The sequence below is a fragment of the Cnephaeus nilssonii genome, assembly GCF_951640355.1.
Source record: "Cnephaeus nilssonii genome assembly, chromosome: 8".
Lineage (NCBI taxonomy): Eukaryota > Metazoa > Chordata > Mammalia > Chiroptera > Vespertilionidae > Cnephaeus > Cnephaeus nilssonii.
This window is the reverse complement of record NC_137079.1, coordinates 29,225,762-29,243,231: the sequence shown is the minus strand read 5'-3', so window position 1 is coordinate 29,243,231 and position 17,470 is coordinate 29,225,762. Positions and strand designations below refer to the sequence as shown.

General features: G+C 55.7%; 1 protein-coding gene across 9 annotated transcripts in view; it reads left to right on the top strand.

Moving 5' to 3' along the window:
* The window catches only part of MCF2L (MCF.2 cell line derived transforming sequence like), a 179,740-nt gene that overhangs the window by 118,055 nt on the left and 44,215 nt on the right, over positions 1-17,470 (top strand). For all 9 annotated transcript variants that reach the window (XM_079779561.1, XM_079779562.1, XM_079779563.1 and 6 more), the window contains 2 exons: positions 6,113-6,196; positions 7,334-7,448. In XM_079779561.1, the coding sequence (XP_079635687.1) occupies positions 6,113-6,196; positions 7,334-7,448 (199 nt within the window). The remainder of the gene's footprint in view (positions 1-6,112; positions 6,197-7,333; positions 7,449-17,470) is intronic.

Below are 17,470 nucleotides of genomic sequence, written 5' to 3'. Positions count from 1 at the left end.
AGCCGGGCGGATTGTGGCCGGGCAGCTCACTGGCCTTGGCCTGCGTGGCAGCTTCGTGTGCTTAGGCAGGCTGCCCAGAGCCTGTGTTGGGGAGGATGCTGAGGCTTGCTGGAGCCAGCATGGGGCGGGATGGAATAGAGAACACCTAATGCATTCAAGAGAGACTTACTGTCAATTCTGCGTGTGTGCTTGGTGAGGCTGCCAGGTGATTCCTGTGCAGGTGTGAGCTACAGACATGTTGGGCGCGTGGGCACACAGCCTGGGAAGAGGCAGTTCTGGAGACTACACTGTGAGGAGTTTCACGGGGCCTCCAGGGTGCACAGCTTTAGCTGCACAAGTAGCGCACACTGGGGTCCCATCCAGCCAGTTCTGCGTGGTGGATGGACCCCCAGAACCCTCACAGGAGTGAGGGATTGGCTCCAGCTTGAGCTCGTCTGGCTTGCTGATGTCCTCCACCCGGGTGCAGGTGAACCGACACTGCTTGGTGGTGGGAGGTGCTTTTTCTTGATGACAATTTCAGTCAAGCACCTTTTCTTATGGGGTCTTTTATTTTAAACTAGAGGCCTGGTGCACGAAATTTGTGCATTGGAGGGGGGTCCCTCAGTCCGGCCTGCACCCTCTCGCAGTCCGGGACCCCTGGGGATCAGGCCTAAGCCAGCAGGCAGACATCCCTGTCACAGTCTGGGGCTCTCGCAGTCCAGGACCCCTTGTTCCTTACTGCCCTCCTGCAGTGGAGGCAGGAGAGGTTCCCACCACTGTGCTCACCAGCCATGAGCCCGGCTTCTGGCTGAGCAGCACTCTCCCTGTGGGAGCGCACTGACCACCAGGGGGCAGTTCCTATGTTGAGTGTCTTCCCACTGGTGTTCAGTGTGCATCATAGCAACTGGTTGTTCTGCTGGTTGTTCCGCCATTTGGTCGATTTGCATATTAGGGTTTTATTATATAGGATTTTGTAAGGACTTGCTTTCTGAGATTAGGAAATCAGGGAGAACGTTTGGTGCACTGAGTGGGTTAATGATGCTTTGCACATGATGTGAAATATGTATGCCTAATTCAGTAATGACTCAGGATGTGCCGTGAATGAGCGTTCAGCTGCCCACATAGTATAGGCCTCAAACATCTCGAGTGGCTAGATCACAGAACCCTCCACACAGATTATAAATAGAATTGGGGACGCCGCTCCTGTCCGGACGACAAGGACTCAACAGCTGGCGAAGGAGGCATCCACCCCACCCTGGACGCAGAGCTCCAAATGGGGCGTGGGTGGAGCCAGCGGCCTCCCTTGTTCTGTCCGCACGCACTTTGCTCTTGGCTTGGAGATTCCTGGCGTGGGCTTGGTGAAACAGGAATCCCACCCAGGGGAGCTGGGGAAAGAGCCGCACTTGACTCTCCACCCTGGACTTCGGAAAGAGATCACTGTTTTATTTTGAGTAAAAATAAGCAAAAGCCAGATACAAAGAAGAGAATTAGCACATAAGAGACTTGGCGGCCCAGGGCCTCTCACCAGCTGCTGGCCCCTTTGCAGGAGCCTTGCTTGGGCTCCTGTGTCCCTGTGAGCAAGGTCCAAGGTCAGCAGGAAACAGCAGGGACCAGCCTTTGAACTAGCATTCGGGGCTCCTGTCAGCACGGGGGCTCACTTAAGCTGGGACATGTGCCACCTGTTTGGTGGATTTTCAGGGCCCTGCGCGTTCTGCCTCTGCTCCAGCCCTGTCACCGTGTGTTCCCTCTCCACCTCCGGAGGCCACCGGTGGGCGGAGCCGAGGCTCAGAATGCCCCTTTGAGTGGCCGGGAATGGGTGAGGTGCTGCCCACCTCCATGACAGAATTGTCCTACAGTAACGCAAATGCTCGAGTCCATTTGCAAGAGGAAGTTTGCCGCCGCCGTCTAATTGTGTTCGGGCGAAAAGATCCAAGGGGGAAAGTATAATGCCACCCCTGGACTCTAAGATTGCTGCCCAACCCAGGCAGGATTCGGGTAACAGTTTTGTGGGAATCCAGTTCAGCAGCTGAGGTGTCTCCCTCTTTGTCCTCATCTAGAGCTGAGCTGGGTCCCAGGCCAGGTAAGACCTCGTGAGTCAGGGATCATTCCCACTGAAGGGCTAAGCGGGCTGTTCGTCCCCCGTCCTGCCCCAGACAGGGCAGCCTTCCCCGGTGGGCTCCCAGACCCAGCCGCCCCCTGTCCTGACCACCCTGTCGGGGGTCAGAAGACAAGCACCGTCTTCTCCCACCCTGTACCCCTCCGACTCAAGGCCCTTCTTAACCTCTCTCCTCAAAAGTGACTCTGTGATGGGCTAATTGGCTGGGAGTCTCCACTTACGTCTGGGCCGAGGCAGGAATGCTGGAAGCGGGGCGCTATCTGTAAGGCATTGTGCTCTCACAGAGATGCTCTGTAAAGGAGCTGGGCCCTGCCTGACCCTTTTATTGAACTGGCGGGCGGGGTGACCCCACTTCCTGTCCCAGACGTCTGACATTGGAGTGGCCGGGCGCACACACAGTGAAGGAGGCACGCAGGGGCGAAGGCTCACTTTTGTCACCATCAAGCACCTCCATGTCCCTCTGAACCAGTGGCCACGGCACAACTCCTTCACAAAATTAAACACATTGGACAAGGGCCTTGAAAAAAAACACGGTCAGCACGAAGGGCAAAATCGCCCTGTCCTGGAGTGAGAACGGCGCTGCGGGAAGAGGGAGACATGGCACATTGTCCAGAGCCCATTATCCCAGCGGCTCCACAGGACGAGCTCCATCCAGAGCCTGGGCCTCATCCCAGGTGGGAAACAGTTCTCATTACTCTCAGCTTTCCGAGGAGCGGCCAGTGACCATTGACATGTGGATGCTTTGGAGATCATCCCTCTGTATGCCCCTACCTTTGTGCAGTTTCCACAGAGCAGCCCCATTTTTCAAACCTAAAACGGGGCACTGGATCTGAGGTGCAATAGTAGAGTCAGTTCTGCCCCAGGAAGTTCACAAGGGTTGGTTGCCACAGCTCGGCGGCAGGGGTAACGCCTCGCAGCAGTCGGCAGTCTGGGTCTCTGTGCCCCACGCAGCTGCCTCCCATCAGAAATTCTGGAACCAGCCTATATGTAAGCCAGAGAGGACTTTGCCGGATTAGATTCCAAATGATGCCCTGGGAAGCCATCTCTCCTTCCCCTCTGGCTACATTTGCTCAACACATTGTTCTTTGAGCTCCTTCCATGGGCGCCGATGAGCTGGGCCCTGGAGGTAAGGCCACTGTGAGTTGTGGGCATAGTGGGTGCTGATAGGATGCTGTGAGACCCCGTCCAGGCCAGGAACCTCCCTGAAGAGTGACATCTTGGCCTGCAATTGAGTGAGATTAGACAGGCGAACAGAGATGAAAAAAGCATTATAGCGGGGACAGCTTGTGCAAAGGCCCTGAGGCTGGAGGGGCCTTGGTCCCTTTCAGAAAATCTAAGAATGTGAGGGTGGGCATCGCCTAAAGAAGAAGGTAGGTGAGTCGGCCCCATAGACGTCCCTCAGTGGAACCAAATCCACATGAACAATGGTCCAGCCACTGAGACTGTCAGTGTCACCGAAGGTACAGAAGGGTCTTAATACCAGCTCTGTCTCCGGCACCTGGGAAAGCCGTCTGCCATCAGGGCGAGCCGGGCAGAGAACAGACAGCCCATGGTGTCCATAGGGAGCTTCGGAATGGGAGAGTTTGCTGCAGAGAGGAAGGGCTACCTCGAGCCTCTGCCATTCAGAATCCAGTTAAGAGTGACTGTAGAAATGCCCACCGCCAGAGGCCTTGACATCCACCGTGTTCTCTCTGCGTGAGCTGGTGAAGCCTGGAAGTTGACTGCTGGCGGGAGATTTCGGGATCCAGGGCAAGGTCACTTGGATGCTTGTCACTGATGCTGGGTCCCCACTTGGTAAAGGACCGGCCAGCTCCGTGTCTGCACTGTTTCCCGCGGCCCCCGGGACGTCTCCGGGCTTCTGGGAGACCCTTAGTTCCCAGTGGCATGGTCCCCCCAGGGCTGCAGAGGTGGAATGTGAGGAAACGGAGCACACGTTTCAGATGTGATCGTGTGGTTATTCCTTCCTGTGGGGAGAAGAAAACAGCCATGCAAAACCTAGACTTCCCGGCTGCCGCAGGCATCGCACCTAACTCGTGCCAAATACGTGAGGCGTAGACAGTCTTAAGCCGCCTCATCTGGAATTAAAGATAGATATTCCAAGCTCTCTTGGAGCAATGATTTTCAACCCTGTTTTTCTCCCTCAAAAGCAGTGGTTCTCAACCTTTCTAATGCCACGACCCTTTAATACAGTTCCTCATGTTGTGGTGACCCCCAACCATAAAATTATTTTCGTTGCTACTTCATAACTGTAATTTTGCTACTGTTAATGAATCGTAATGTAAATATCTGTGTTTTCCGATGGTCTTAGGCTCCACAGCAGCGGTTCTCAACCTGTGGGTCTCAACCTGTGGGTCGCAAGAACCGCTAGCAGGGTCGCCTAAGACCATCGGAAAACACAGACATTTACATTACGATTCATAACAGTAGCAAAATCACAGTTATGAAGTAGCAACGAAAATAATTTTATGGTTGGGGGTCACCACAACATGAGGAACTGTATTAAAGGATCGCGGCATTAGAAAGGTTGAGAACCACTGCTCAAAAGAAAGCCATTGCTGAGACATCGAAGTGCATGCTGGGAAATGCCATCCCTGCCACCAAGCCATCCAGGGGAGGCCCAGCGCAGCGCCTGACGTTTTGCGTTCACTGTTGTTCCTTTCCTGACCCGAGGGCCGCCGCTCCCTCCGTGGGGCCCTAGCAGGCCCCGTCGCCCTCGCCCTCCTCACTTCCTCCTCTGCACGGGCAGTAGAGGGGCCAGGCCGTGGTGGCGGTTGGCGGTTCCACAAATGACACAGCCAGGATCTCCGGGGCCCGCCTCTGCTTTCGTGTGTCGCCTGTTTCCACTTGCTTGTTTGCAAGACCAGAAGAACAGGATTTAAGGCTGATCTGTGCAGATAGCATTTTGCTTCCTCCCCTGGAATTTTCAGGGTAAAAGATCTCCAGGACCCATATTTCCAGGCTGTTCGTGGCCCCGGTCTCACACTGGGTGTAGAAGAATTGACCCCTTAGGCCATTTGCAAGGCATCCCCGTGAGTCCTGAGTCTCTTTAGACAAAGGGTGTTCATGTTCAAGACTGCAGACCTGACCGTGCAGGGGGGGGCGGTGACGTGAGACATTGGCTATAAACACATGCCAGCTGGCCTGGCGTTGACTGGGAAACGCCGAGGACACGGAGCACGCCCAGCCCTTCAGTCCCCCTGCGACACCCCAGCATCACACACCAGGCAGTGACCGCACATCTTCAGTCAGTCCCTAGGTTTTCCCCTAGAGTCTTGCGAAACCGTCTTGCTCCTGGTGGATGGCACCAGGGCGTGGCCGGAGGTGCTGCCAGTTTACTCCCAACCCCCTGATCGAGAACTTGCAGCCTGCAGCCTGCTGAGCTGTTTTCCCTCTCAGCACCAGGCTGGGGGCCTTGGCTCGACACCCTCCTCGGTGTCACTGTCAGGCCGGTGGGGAGGCCCCACGCATGTGTGTGTTTGCCGGCTGCGGACCCACTACAGGGGCCGGGTTTCCTCTCTGATTAGCAAGTCCTTGCACAGGCAACAGGTAAGGGCCCCAGGGGTTGCCTGGATCACTTCCAGAACTTGGGTGGAGATAGATTCCCAGAACAAAGCGTGTCTGTTTTCAGGGCTGCTCATTGACTACTGGTCGTAGGAGTCAGCCCTCCAGCTCCCAGCCCTTCCCCTTCCCTGGTGTCTCCCCTTCTGCCTGCATGTCCCTCTCCGTCCCCCTCTCCCCGCCCGCCCTCCTCTCCCTCTGCCTTTCTCTATGCCTCTGACACACGCCACTTTTTAAATATTGATGAATCACTCAGCACATCGCTTTCTGTGCTCTGAGAAACAAAGGTTTCTGCGTATTGGAACTGGACTTTTTTTCCCCCCCCCAAGCATGTGACCGTCAGCCCCTTGGTTGTCTGCTGATGTGCGAGGCTGTGTGGGGGCTGACCCAGACTTGTGGCTCGTGAGGCAGTGTGTCCGCCGAGTGACAGGTGTGTCCGTCTGTCTGCTCTCCCCGCAGATGAAATCATGCACCAGGACATCACCCCGCTCTGCGCTGCCGACATCCAGGACCAGCTGAAGAAGCGCTTTGCTTACCTGTCTGGTGAGTGCCGGCCGCCGGGGAGCATGGGGGCCGGTGTCTGCGGGGCAGGGGGTTGGCCTCCCCTCGGTTCTGGTTCTCTGTGACCCAGTTGGTCCTATTCCACGTGGTGGGAGCTGGGACAGGCCACTGGCTGTGGCGATGCCCGTGAAGAGGGCGGTCCGTGCTAGTTGGCAGCAGCCAGGGGAAGAGCCGGCCGCAGGTCAGCCGGGTCCTGAGAGGGACGCAGCCCCCAGTGCTGCTGGCTGAAGTCCCCTGAAATCCAGAACTTTCCTGCAACAGGTGAAGTAGGCAGGAGGAGGGTCGTTAGGACGCAACCTGATGGGAATGTTGTGCAGCATGTAAAATAACAGTCACATCATTCATAAAGCACAGAAAACTGTCGTTCACAATGTTAGGAAAGAAGCAGGACGCCAGCTATATATTCAATTATGTAGAAAAATGCACCAAAAAAGGTTTGGAACTAAATGTGCCCAGTGCTATGGTGGCTGCCCATAGCGGCTAAATGTTAGCTGATTGCTTTAATTCAGCTCACTTTTTTATACATTCCAAATATTTTCCTTCAATATGCATGAATTTATTTCATAATAAAAAATACGATGTTGGCCCTGACTGGGTGGTTCAGTTTGCTGGAGCATCATCCTGTACACCAAAGGGTTGTGGGGCTCAATTCCCAATTGGGGCATCCATCTGTTTCCCTCACGTTGATGTTCCTCTTCCTCTCTTTCTCCCTCCCCCTCTCTCTAAAAATTAGTAAAAGCATATCCTCAGGTGAGGATTTAAGATATATATAGATTTAAGAACACGCTCTCAATATTTAAAATATATTTTTATTGATTTCAGAGAGGAAGGGAGAGGGAGAGAGAGATAGAAACATCAATGATGAGAGAGAATCATTGATCGGCTGCCTTCTGCACGCCCCGCACTGGAGATGGAGCCTGCAACCTGGACATGTGCCCGGACTGGAAATCAAATCCTGACCTCCTGGTTCCTAGGTGGACGCTGAACCACTGAGCCACGCCGGCCGGGCGATGCTCTCCGTTTTAAGTGAAATATCCCATGCTTGTGAAAGACCAGCCACGTGCTGCTGATGATGTGGCACCGATGCCCCGTTAAGTGCTGCCTTTGCTGTCTCCCCAGGTGGGCGGGGGCAGGACGGCAGCCCCGTCATCACCTTCCCGGACTACCCGGCCTTCAGCGAAGTGCCCGACAAGGAGTTCCAGAATGTCATGACCTATCTCACCAGCATCCCCAGGTGCGTGTCGCTACCCCCCCCCCCCCCCCCCCCGCCCAGGCCTTTGTCAGACAAGGAGACTATGGCGGAGGGGAGTTCAGGAGCCGGCCCGGAGTTACCCGGCTGAGCCGTGAGAGATGCCGGATCGGAATCCAGCTGTTCCGGCTCCAGGGCTGTCATCCCTCCCCTCACCCGTGGGAGGCGTCCGGCTGCAGCCTGCACCTCCTGGGGTCCGGCCGCGCCCAGGGGCCTTTCCTCCCTCGCAGTCAGTGTCCCGTCGCTTCATTAGACGAGCAAGGCGATGCTGGGGATGGGTCTTCCTTTCCGGGGAGGGATGCCGCGTGCTCTGACGAGGTGGCCGTGAGACCCCAGGCCCGGACCTGGCCCCCAGAGGTGGTGAGGAGGTCACGGCACGCTCTGACACAGGAGCCTGCTTCTGTTCAGGAGGCAGTGAACAGCCTCGCACGAGACCTTTCTTCCTCCTGTGACATGCGTGCGGGAGTGGTGGCGTGGGGAGACCTTGTGCGTGGGAAGCTCAGCGTCGCAGGCGCCGGGATGCTCTCCTTCATGCCTCGCCGCCCGCAAGGACACGTTTCCGAATCTGGGTGACGTGAGCTCCGTCCGTGAGGTAGTCTAGTCCACAAAACAGACCAAAGCAGCGAGTGTGATCAACTGATGCGTTACCTGCAAACACCACCCATCCGTAGCGACCGATCACCACCAGCCAGTGCTGGGGCGGTGGGCGATACGTAGATTATTCCAGCAACCTGGCAGGTGGTGGAGGAAGGGAGGCCGGGAAAGTTGGGGGAGGCTCCGGGCAGACGTGGGTGGTGAGTGACCCGCGACAGGAAAATAGCAGGCAGGGCGCTCCCTGGCTCAGCGGCGTGGGGTCTGCAGTCGCCCTCTCTGTTGCCCTTCCCTGTCTTCCCCGCCGCAGTGTGCCAGGCTGCAGGTGGCCGAGCTGAGGCAGGAGGGATGGCTGGCACCCTGGGAGGCCCTCTGGCCAGCTCTTCCCCCTCCCGGGGGTTGAAGGTGGGACTACCATACCACAAAGCGTCTCCATGTATTGTCTCCCTCGACCCCCAAAACTGCAGAGGCAAGAAGGCAGTTGTCTTGCCCATTCTGTACATGAGGCCACTGGACCTCAGAGAATGAGGTCCCCAAAGTAAGATCACACCTGGAAGATTCAGACGCCCCGTGTGCTGTGAGGCAGGGGGGCCCTTGGGGTGGGGACCCGGGACAATGCTCCCGCGCTCTGCGCCCAGCAGCAGGATGCTTAAATGCCACATGACCCGCTGGCCGTGGGGACTCGCCGGGACAGACCACCAAGGGGAAAGGGGCAGGCATTTGAGCCTGAAACGATGAGCCCGGCAGTGGCTTCAGGGAAGACCACGTTCTACTGATTTGAAACGAAAGGGGGGTGGCTGTGGGGGGCAGTCTCGCTGGTCTTCCGGGGCGTGGGCTTCTGCCCCAGCTTCTGGAGCCTCCCCTGCAGGGACCATCTCCCAGGTGTGGAGGGTAGTGGTACGTCCAGGAGAGGCCGTGGCCCTCATCCCGCCCTCCCCTCGGCCCCTCGGCCCCAGGCCTCTCTCTAGAGCCCGGCAGAGGTGGGAGCTTGGCAGAGGTGGGAGCCCGGCAGAGCTGATGAACACTGACTGCTAAGTACGTGACGTCACTTCTCAGGGGCAAAAGCCCTTCTTGGTCCTCACACCTGGGAGCTCTACGCTGGCGCGTCTCCTCCCCTTGATTGAACCTCCTTCCGCTCATTTCCACTTTAGAAAACCGTAGAGTTAGTTGTTCAGATACCCGCCTCACGTTTGCTGGACTGTAACTGGATAGAACCGGAGGAATTCCTAGGCTCTGTGTCCAGGGGAAAGGGTGTGCATTGGGCTTTCGTGTGTGTTACGTTTTCTTCACACTTCTCCCCTGTTGAGGTTGATAAAAAGCCCTGATGCTGGAGTAATGGATCTGAGCCTGTCAGACCCAATGCGCCCTTTTCATCCAGAAATAAAACTCTTACTAAACAGAAAGACAGTGCAGCGCCCTAACTAGCAGGAAGGACCGCCCGACAGGGAACAGAAATCAGGTGACTCGTGTGTGGCAGGCTGCACGGGACTCATGAAGGTCAGGTGGGCGCCCGCACCGTGTGTACTGAGTCCCGCAGCCCCCAGGGTGCTATGTCAGGCACGGCACCTCGAGGGGGTGCGACTGAGGATGTCATCTGTGGAAGAGGGAATAATTTCCGGTGAAGCGCTAAAGAAAACGAAAGAGCAGTCTCCCACAGGTCACACAGCAGCTGCATTCCTAGGGAATGTGTGTCCGTTAAAAATCTGTGTCTATAGGTATGCAAGAGTCCCAGCATCCCTGTCTTCAGGATGAGGGACCAGCTTGGTGCCAGGGAAGGTTGTGACAACGGAGAGACACGTCCAGAGGCATCTGAAGTGGCCCCGGGATGCACCCCGTTGAGCACCTCTGTGTGGGGCAATCCCTTCCTTCTCCTGTGAGCATTTGGGGGAAATCATCTCCCCACAATAGCCTCCCCGGGTACAGGAGGAAGGGCGTGCTGCCACCTGATGGACACAGCCAGCATTGCAGTCAGTCCCCTCAAGTGTCCATCCTAAACCCTATGGAGTCAGGAGCTGGGCAGGCGCTTCTAGAAAGAAGGAAAAACTCCTTGCACAGGCAAGTCGTTGGCACGGGAGTTACTCCAAACTGCTGCTGAGCCAGCACGGCCTCTAAGTAGAAAGAGCGCAATTTAGAGCCAGGTGTGCGCCTTAAATGTCAATGCACATTAAAGGGACCAATCACAAGCGGACTGCTCTAAGAGACACTACCTCCTACCATTGTTCACCAAGCGTTAACTGTATCCTTCCAGGAAATATGTGATGTGCTGATTTTAGCTCTTCTTCTGTTACTAATGCAAACGACAAGAGCCCCAGCTTTAGCCATTCCATTGGATGAATAGTTATTGATCATTGTGAACTGTGACACTGAAATGGGCGGGCTTCGGCCAGCTCTATCAGATGTACGTGAAGATGCGGCACATTATTGTCCTTTGAAACACGACTCAGTGAAAGGGATGTGGGAGGACTTTATGATTTGTTGGCAAGTGTATCAGCTGGCGTCCAGCCAACGTGGTGGCCACGCTGTGGGGATGTCCCTGAGAACTCTTGCCTTGGCTTGAGGGCTGCGTTTCACCACTCAGATGTCTGCCACCCTTGCAAATCCTAATGGGGTTTGTTTGCCTTCATCTGCCAGGCCTGGGTGGCGGCATCCCCAGGGACTCGAAAGGACAGGTGACAGTGAACCACATGTCCAACCCCGGAGAGCGGGCCTGTGACCTCCCTACAGACAGTCACATGACAGAGAAAGGCACAGGGGGTGCTCTGATTGGCTCCCCCATATCTGTCTGTTGTGTGCTGGCCAACGCGGACCTAACAGTGAACCAAATAGACAAAATCCTGCTGCTCACATTCTCAGTAAACTAACTAAAATGTGTGCAGGGATTAGAGTATAAAAAGGAAGAATGAGAGAGAAAGGAGGCGAGGACCCAGGAGGGGCAGTGAGAAGGGAGCCCCCATGAAAGGGTGACTTATAGGACTCATGGGGTACAGTCCTCACAAGGGCCCCCAGGAAGGGGGCAGAGGGGAGAGAGGAATTCGAGATGGCCTAACTGACGGCTTGGGGGCAGCAATTACCTAAGAACAGAAGAAGCTTGTAAGAGGGCCGTGTTGAGATCACGTGGGTTTGAGATCACTTGCATGTCCAGGGGACCTCTCGGGTTGAGAGCTGGTACCTCTGGGTGCCGTGAGGTGAGTCTGGAACTCTGGGGCGAGGTCCCAGCTGAGTGTGGATTTGGGTGTTGTGGGCATTTGGGTGGTGAGGGCTCCAGAACTGGGGTGGTGGACAGAGGGGGTGCCCCAGGTATTCCAGCTGGGGTCTCAAGCAGGGAAGGCCCACCCAGATCCTGTAGGGCTGTGGGGGGCTCGACACAGGTGGAAAGGGTGCTCGATCGGTGGTCGTGCTGCGCCTGCACCTGCTTAAGGTCCCCTTCTCTCTCAAGCGTCCCACTGTGACAGTCCATTACTGATGAGTGAAGCAGGATGAGAATGAGGGGTCAGTGCGAGTCTCACAGCATCCCGAGGGTGTCCAGGAACAGCTTTGGTGAAGGGTTTGGAGTAAAATGTTTATTAGAGTAAATTCAACAAAAATAGGAGGCAAGGATCCAAGCCAGTGGGTACAGACACTCCTTTCAGGGTTTTGCTGCCCAGAGGAGCAGAGAAATGGGCCGGCGAGCCGGTGAGAGAACTAGAGGCGTGTTTATGCTGATAGCGATCACCCAACAGAAACAGAAAAAGTGGCTGCCCTTCGGTCTCCTTCACACTCAGCATGTGTCTGTGCGCTTCTGAGTCCAGCAGTAAGCAAGTCGCGGGGGGTCACAGAGCCTTGCAGGGGGCATGGATGCCGCTCAGTCCCCCCCCCCCGCAGTTCTAGAACCAGGATCTCCCCACCTCCAAGTACCCACCCACCTCCTTACCCTTCACTGTGGCAAGTCACGTTTCAAAACTCAGTCTGATCCTGTCCCTCCCTGTGAATGGAATCATTTCAGGTTTCTCACTCAGGTGCTGTGCACGCGCGCGCACACACACACACTGCATGCATGCACACACATGTATGCATACAGTGCATGCATGCACATACATACACATGCATGTTACTCACACATGCATAGGGTGGCCAACACTGAGCAGATTTCTGGGATTTCTGGCTTTTCTTTGAAAAAACAGGTGCAGCAGCCCTGGACTTGCATGTCTCCTTGGCAGCCCTGCAGGAGCCCCTGTGGGGGCCCCGGGGGCTCAGTCACCCACTGTCCCTGGGTCTGGAAGGTAATATCAAGAGGATCACCTCCCTCCACTGCTGCAGTCTCTCCTCAGCCCAATTAAAACACAGGTCAGGGGCTCTTACAGTTAATTGAAGCTGACAATGACGTTGGCTTTCCATGGGCCTGGTTCAATCACCCAGCTGCTCAGGAGCCAGAGATTCCATCTCCCAGCTGGCTTTCAGCGATGGGCCCTGATCATCTGATAAGAGGCATGCACACGTGGGTATACCCACACGTAGGCGTGTATGCACCACACACAAACACAGGCACACCACACACACTTACGCAGGCACAAACGCACCCACAGGCCCGGTTCGTATGGATGAGAAAGACAGATGCTTATGGAATGAAACAGGAATGTAAATGTGGTCCCAGCGCCCGGTCAAGGGTTCCAACCTCCCAGTGTGTGAGTCTAGGGCTAGCCCAGCACCGCGCAGACTCCTCTCCAGATTGCTGGCTGCCCCGGGTGCCTGTTCCCAGAGGTGCATGCCCTTCGGGCTAGCGGAGCCTCAGACCAGGGGTCCCCAGCCCTCAGAGGCACCTTACTTCTCGCTGCCACTATGATTTCCAGCTGGATTTTCAGTTGATTTTAAAATATCAAGATAGAAAAGTGTGTGTGTGTGAGTGCATCCTAAACAATTAAAAATGTACGCATGAAACAGTGAGTCTCCCCTCACCACCTGCTCCTTTCCCCCACAGAGTCGAGTTTGGGTAAAATCGTCACAGCCCTCCTCCTCTTAATCCACAGCGTATCCGGGGCACCCTCTACACGGCACCTGTAGCATCGTCCTTCCAGGGGCCACGGTGCTCCCTGGTGTAGATGGACCAAGCACACGGGTCTGCCCTGTTGGCAGGGATTCCCTTGGCACACACACCCCCTCCCCTGCCCCCTGGCTCCCTCCATAGTCCTGCTGAGGGTGAACAGCCTTGTTCCCCGCCTAGCTGGTTATGTCGGGCACCTTGAAAGGGACCCCATTTGTAATCATTCTCAGACACTCTGGCCCCATAATCTCTCTCCCCGCCCACCCACCCCCACCCCCCAGCCATGCAATCAGCTAGTAAAGGGCCAGTCTCGCCATTTGCACAAGTGACTGCTCAGCCCGTGGTTCCACAGGGTCTGCTGCTCAGGGGCTCAGTGACCCTGCCCACTGCGGTGACCGCCTGCACTCCGAGGGGTCCTGTCTCTGCGTCTCACGTTCTCCCGGGGAGCCAGAGGCTGCTCCTCTCCCTTGTTGCAGTGATCTTTCTCTGGCATTGCCGGCCAGTGTGACAGCCCCTAGCCATGCCTGGCTGTCTATTTACAAATTAAAATTAATTCCTGTAAAAGTGCAGTCCCTGGCTCAGGCCAGCCATGTTGCAACTCCCTCGCGGCCGGTGGCTGCCATCCTGAGCCTCTCAGCCATGGAGCATCTCCATCAGCTGGAGCCGGCGGGCTGGGAAGGGTGGGATCCCATTATGGAGAAAAGGCCAGGAGGTTATTACCTGGTCCCCTGCCCGGTAGGAGAAACCACAGCCCTTGCCTTACTGCACAGTAATGACATTTTGCTGTGAGGGCAAGAATTCATAACATACAACATCCCGCCTTAACCACTTCTAAGTGTATAGTGAAGCAACTCGTGGAAGTGTGGGCAGGGGGCGATCCCCTCCCTTAACGCCCAGGCCGCACCTGCCAGCTCACCCGCCCCGTGGGGCTGGGGTGGTGCAGAAGGGGGGGCACAGGTCACCTGGAAGCCTGCGCAGGTCGCCTGCCTGCGAAGCAGCTCGAGTTTCAGCCCCAGGTGGGGAGGAGACACCTGAGGCAGATCCAGGCAGAGGAAGACGCCAGATAAGCTCTGAGCTGCCAGGCGAGCAGCGGAGAGTCCGGACTGAGGAGGAGGCGCCGGGTCCAGGACCCGTGCTCGGACACAGGAGCGGGCAAGGCGGACGGTTGGGCTGCAGGACAGACCTAACGCAGGTAATGAGCAGATTCCAGAAGGTCGTCAGCCTGGGTCTGACTTCCCATGGTTGTGCCTTTGTGCCCTCCAGGGAGTCGGTCACTCCACTCTCACAAAGAACCGGCCAGATGTGCACCCTTTCATTGCTTTTTTTTGTTAATCCTCCCTTGAGGATATTTTTTTCCATTGATTTTTAGAGAGAGAGGAAGGGAGTGAGGGGGAGAGAGATATAGAGAGAGGTGAGAGAGACACATCGATTGGAGCCGGGGATCGGTGTGTGCCCTTGACCCAGAATCGAACCCTTTGATGTGTGGGCCATCGCTCTACCCACATCCACACTAGCCAGGACTAATTTTTTAAATGTATTTAAAGAATGTATGTGGACGTTAGTTTTTTATAGCATTTTTAAAAGTCGGGTAAGATATTCACAATATTCAACTTAACCACTTCTAAGTATATAGTTAGTGAAGTATATTCCTATTGTTGTGCGACAGATCTCCAGACGTTTTCATCTTCCCAAACTGAAACTGTCCCCATTAAACACGAACTCCTCACCTCCCAGCCCCGCCCCGGCACCCGCCACCCTGCTTTCCGTCTCTGTGAATTTGATGACTCCGGGGACCTCGTAGGCGTGGAATCATACAGTATTTGTCTTTTTGTGTCTGTCTTATGTCAGTGAGCATGTCTTCCAGGTTCATCCATGTTGTAGCATGTGTCAGAATTTCCTTCCATTTAAGGCAAATAATATCCCACGGTATGGATGTGCCACATTTTGTTTATTCTGTTCGTCTGTTGATGGCTGTTTTTGAGCTAGATTAGAAATCTGTCTTTGAAAAATAGTGGTTCACACCAATTCCAAATACGTTCATAGTGATTCCCTTGGTATCCTAGTTTGGGTTTTCTTTTGTTCATTTTTGTCCATAAATGTATATTTATTGACATGAAAAAAAAAACACTTTATATAAAGAACATAAAAAAGTTTTCTTGCTCTTTAGAGAAATAACTATGGTTTTTCAGGGGTGGGGAACTTTTTTTTTTTTTTTTTTTTTTTGCCAAAAACCATTTGGCTATTAATAACATCATTCGTGGGCCATACAAAATTATCAACTTAAAACTTGGCCTGCTATTATCTGGTCAAACATTTAATGAATGCACCCCGAGTGCCTGGGCAAGGCCAGACCAAATGATTGTGCAGGCCTTCTGCGGCCGTGCCCGACGCTCCCCACCCCTGCCAGTGGGCTGCTCCTTTTGGGGTGTGAAGAAGAGAGGCAGTGCCCCTGCTCTGCGGGCCAGGGCTCCGTGGCTGGTACCTGCTCACCGGCGGGACATCCCGTGTGTGCGGCTGACTCGCCAGCCCTCACGGGGACTGTGTGCCGACTTTGAGAACAAGCCCATTGCCGTGTGGGGGAGAGACTTTTAAAAGCGTTCGATGTTTTTCTTGCTGTTTTGCTTTTCTGGGGTGAAAAGCTGACCAGTATTAAGATAAACACGGTGCACAGTGGTCTTATAACAGATTAAGCTTCTGAATTGTAAGAAGAGAGAAGGAACAGCCAGCAAAGAAAGGCTCAGTATTGAATGCCTAGGGAACACACTCAAGGTCACGGGGTGTGAACTTGGGCAGGTAAACCCCATGGGCAGAGAGAGAAGTGGCCATCGCCTCTGGCTTACAAAAGGGAAACGAGGAGGTAAAGCCTTTTTAACATTTGCTAACTGGTCTAACTTTTGCTAACTGGTCTAACCAGTGTCAAAATATGGGATGAAAAAGAGAGAGAGAAGCAGACAGATAGAGTCAGGGGCCCAGGAAGGGGAGAGCGGGCCCTGCCTAAAGCCGGGACCCATGTGTCCTGCACGTACAGCTGTGTGTGTCCCCTCCCTAGCTGCAGTGCCCCCAACCCCCCCAAGCTGTCCCTCTTGGCTCCACTTCCATCCAACCACCTGCCCGGCCTGCCCCTCCCCGGGCCCCTCTGGGCTGGCCCAGCCGCAGGACCCTCCGGCTTAGGCAGGGCCCTGACATCCTGCCCAGGCCCCGGGGAGGCTGGCCCTTCTTTCCCGTGGGACCGTGGGGCCCAGCCATGGATGAATGAGCTCCACCTGACTCCCGTGCCAACACCTGCCAGGGACGGTCTGGGACGATGCCAGCCTGTGACCGCCTCCTGCAAGAGCATGCCCTGGCCTGGTGCCACCCCCCTCACTGGCCGTGTTTCCTCCGGTCCCGGCGCCAGGCAGAGCGGGCCTTGTCAGCAGTGGCTCCAAGAACACGCCTCCAGGGTCGCGTGGTCCTTTCATACGGGGAAGGGCTGCTCCTGCATCCTCCGGCTTCGAGCTGTGAGCCCTGGGCGGGCGTAGGTGGGAACGAGGCCCAGCTGGAGCCGTGGATGCGCTCAGTAGTGCCCTCGGCCTGGCTCTGCCCCTCTTTAAACCCGACGCCGTCTCCCTTCCCACAGCATCAGCCTGTGTTGACGCCAGCCTGGCTTGCTATGACCTGCTGATGTTTACATCCCAGGAAATATTGTTCCAGGACAGGGACCTGGCTTGCTGTTGGGATCCCGCCCTAGCGAGCAGCTTCCACACCCCCAGCAGACCCCCTGGTACAGGGGCGGTTAGGGGAGTGGTTGGGCTTTCTCGGGTTGGTCCTGAGCTGGAAGCAGGGGCAGAGGTGGGGAACCGGCAGTCAATGAAGCGCCCAGACCCTCGGGGCCAGTTGCCCCCGGGTGGTTTTTTGGTTTCTGGGATTATTGCTGCAGAGAGCAGCCAACTTCCTGCAAGTGTGGCTTCTGGAGCCAGCCTGGCTGCCTGGGCAGGGCGCTGAGACCGAGGGCTGGTTTTCTGGGCTGCTTGCTGCAGGGTGTCGGTCAGAGTTATATCTTCTTTACAGGTTGGCCTGGCCGTTGTTCGTCTGTACACTCAGTCTCTCCGTGGCAATAATAAGTGTAACTTCTTTAAAAGACAGTGAAACACGATTAAGGGGATTGTTTTGCTGCTAATTGGAAAGCCAGCCGACTGGCAGGAGGACTTTGGGTGCTACTTGGGCTGTGGGATCGAGGGAATGCACCCAGGCACGGGACTGGCTGACATCTGCAGAGGAGGCCCAGGCTCCCGGGTGCTCAGCACTGGACCCGGGACCCAGGGACAGCACGGTAGAGGAGCGGGGTGGGGGGATCTGGAAAGGGAGCCGTTCCCTGGTAGCATGCTCCTTCTCGGGGTTGGGCAGAGACGAAGCCTGAGGC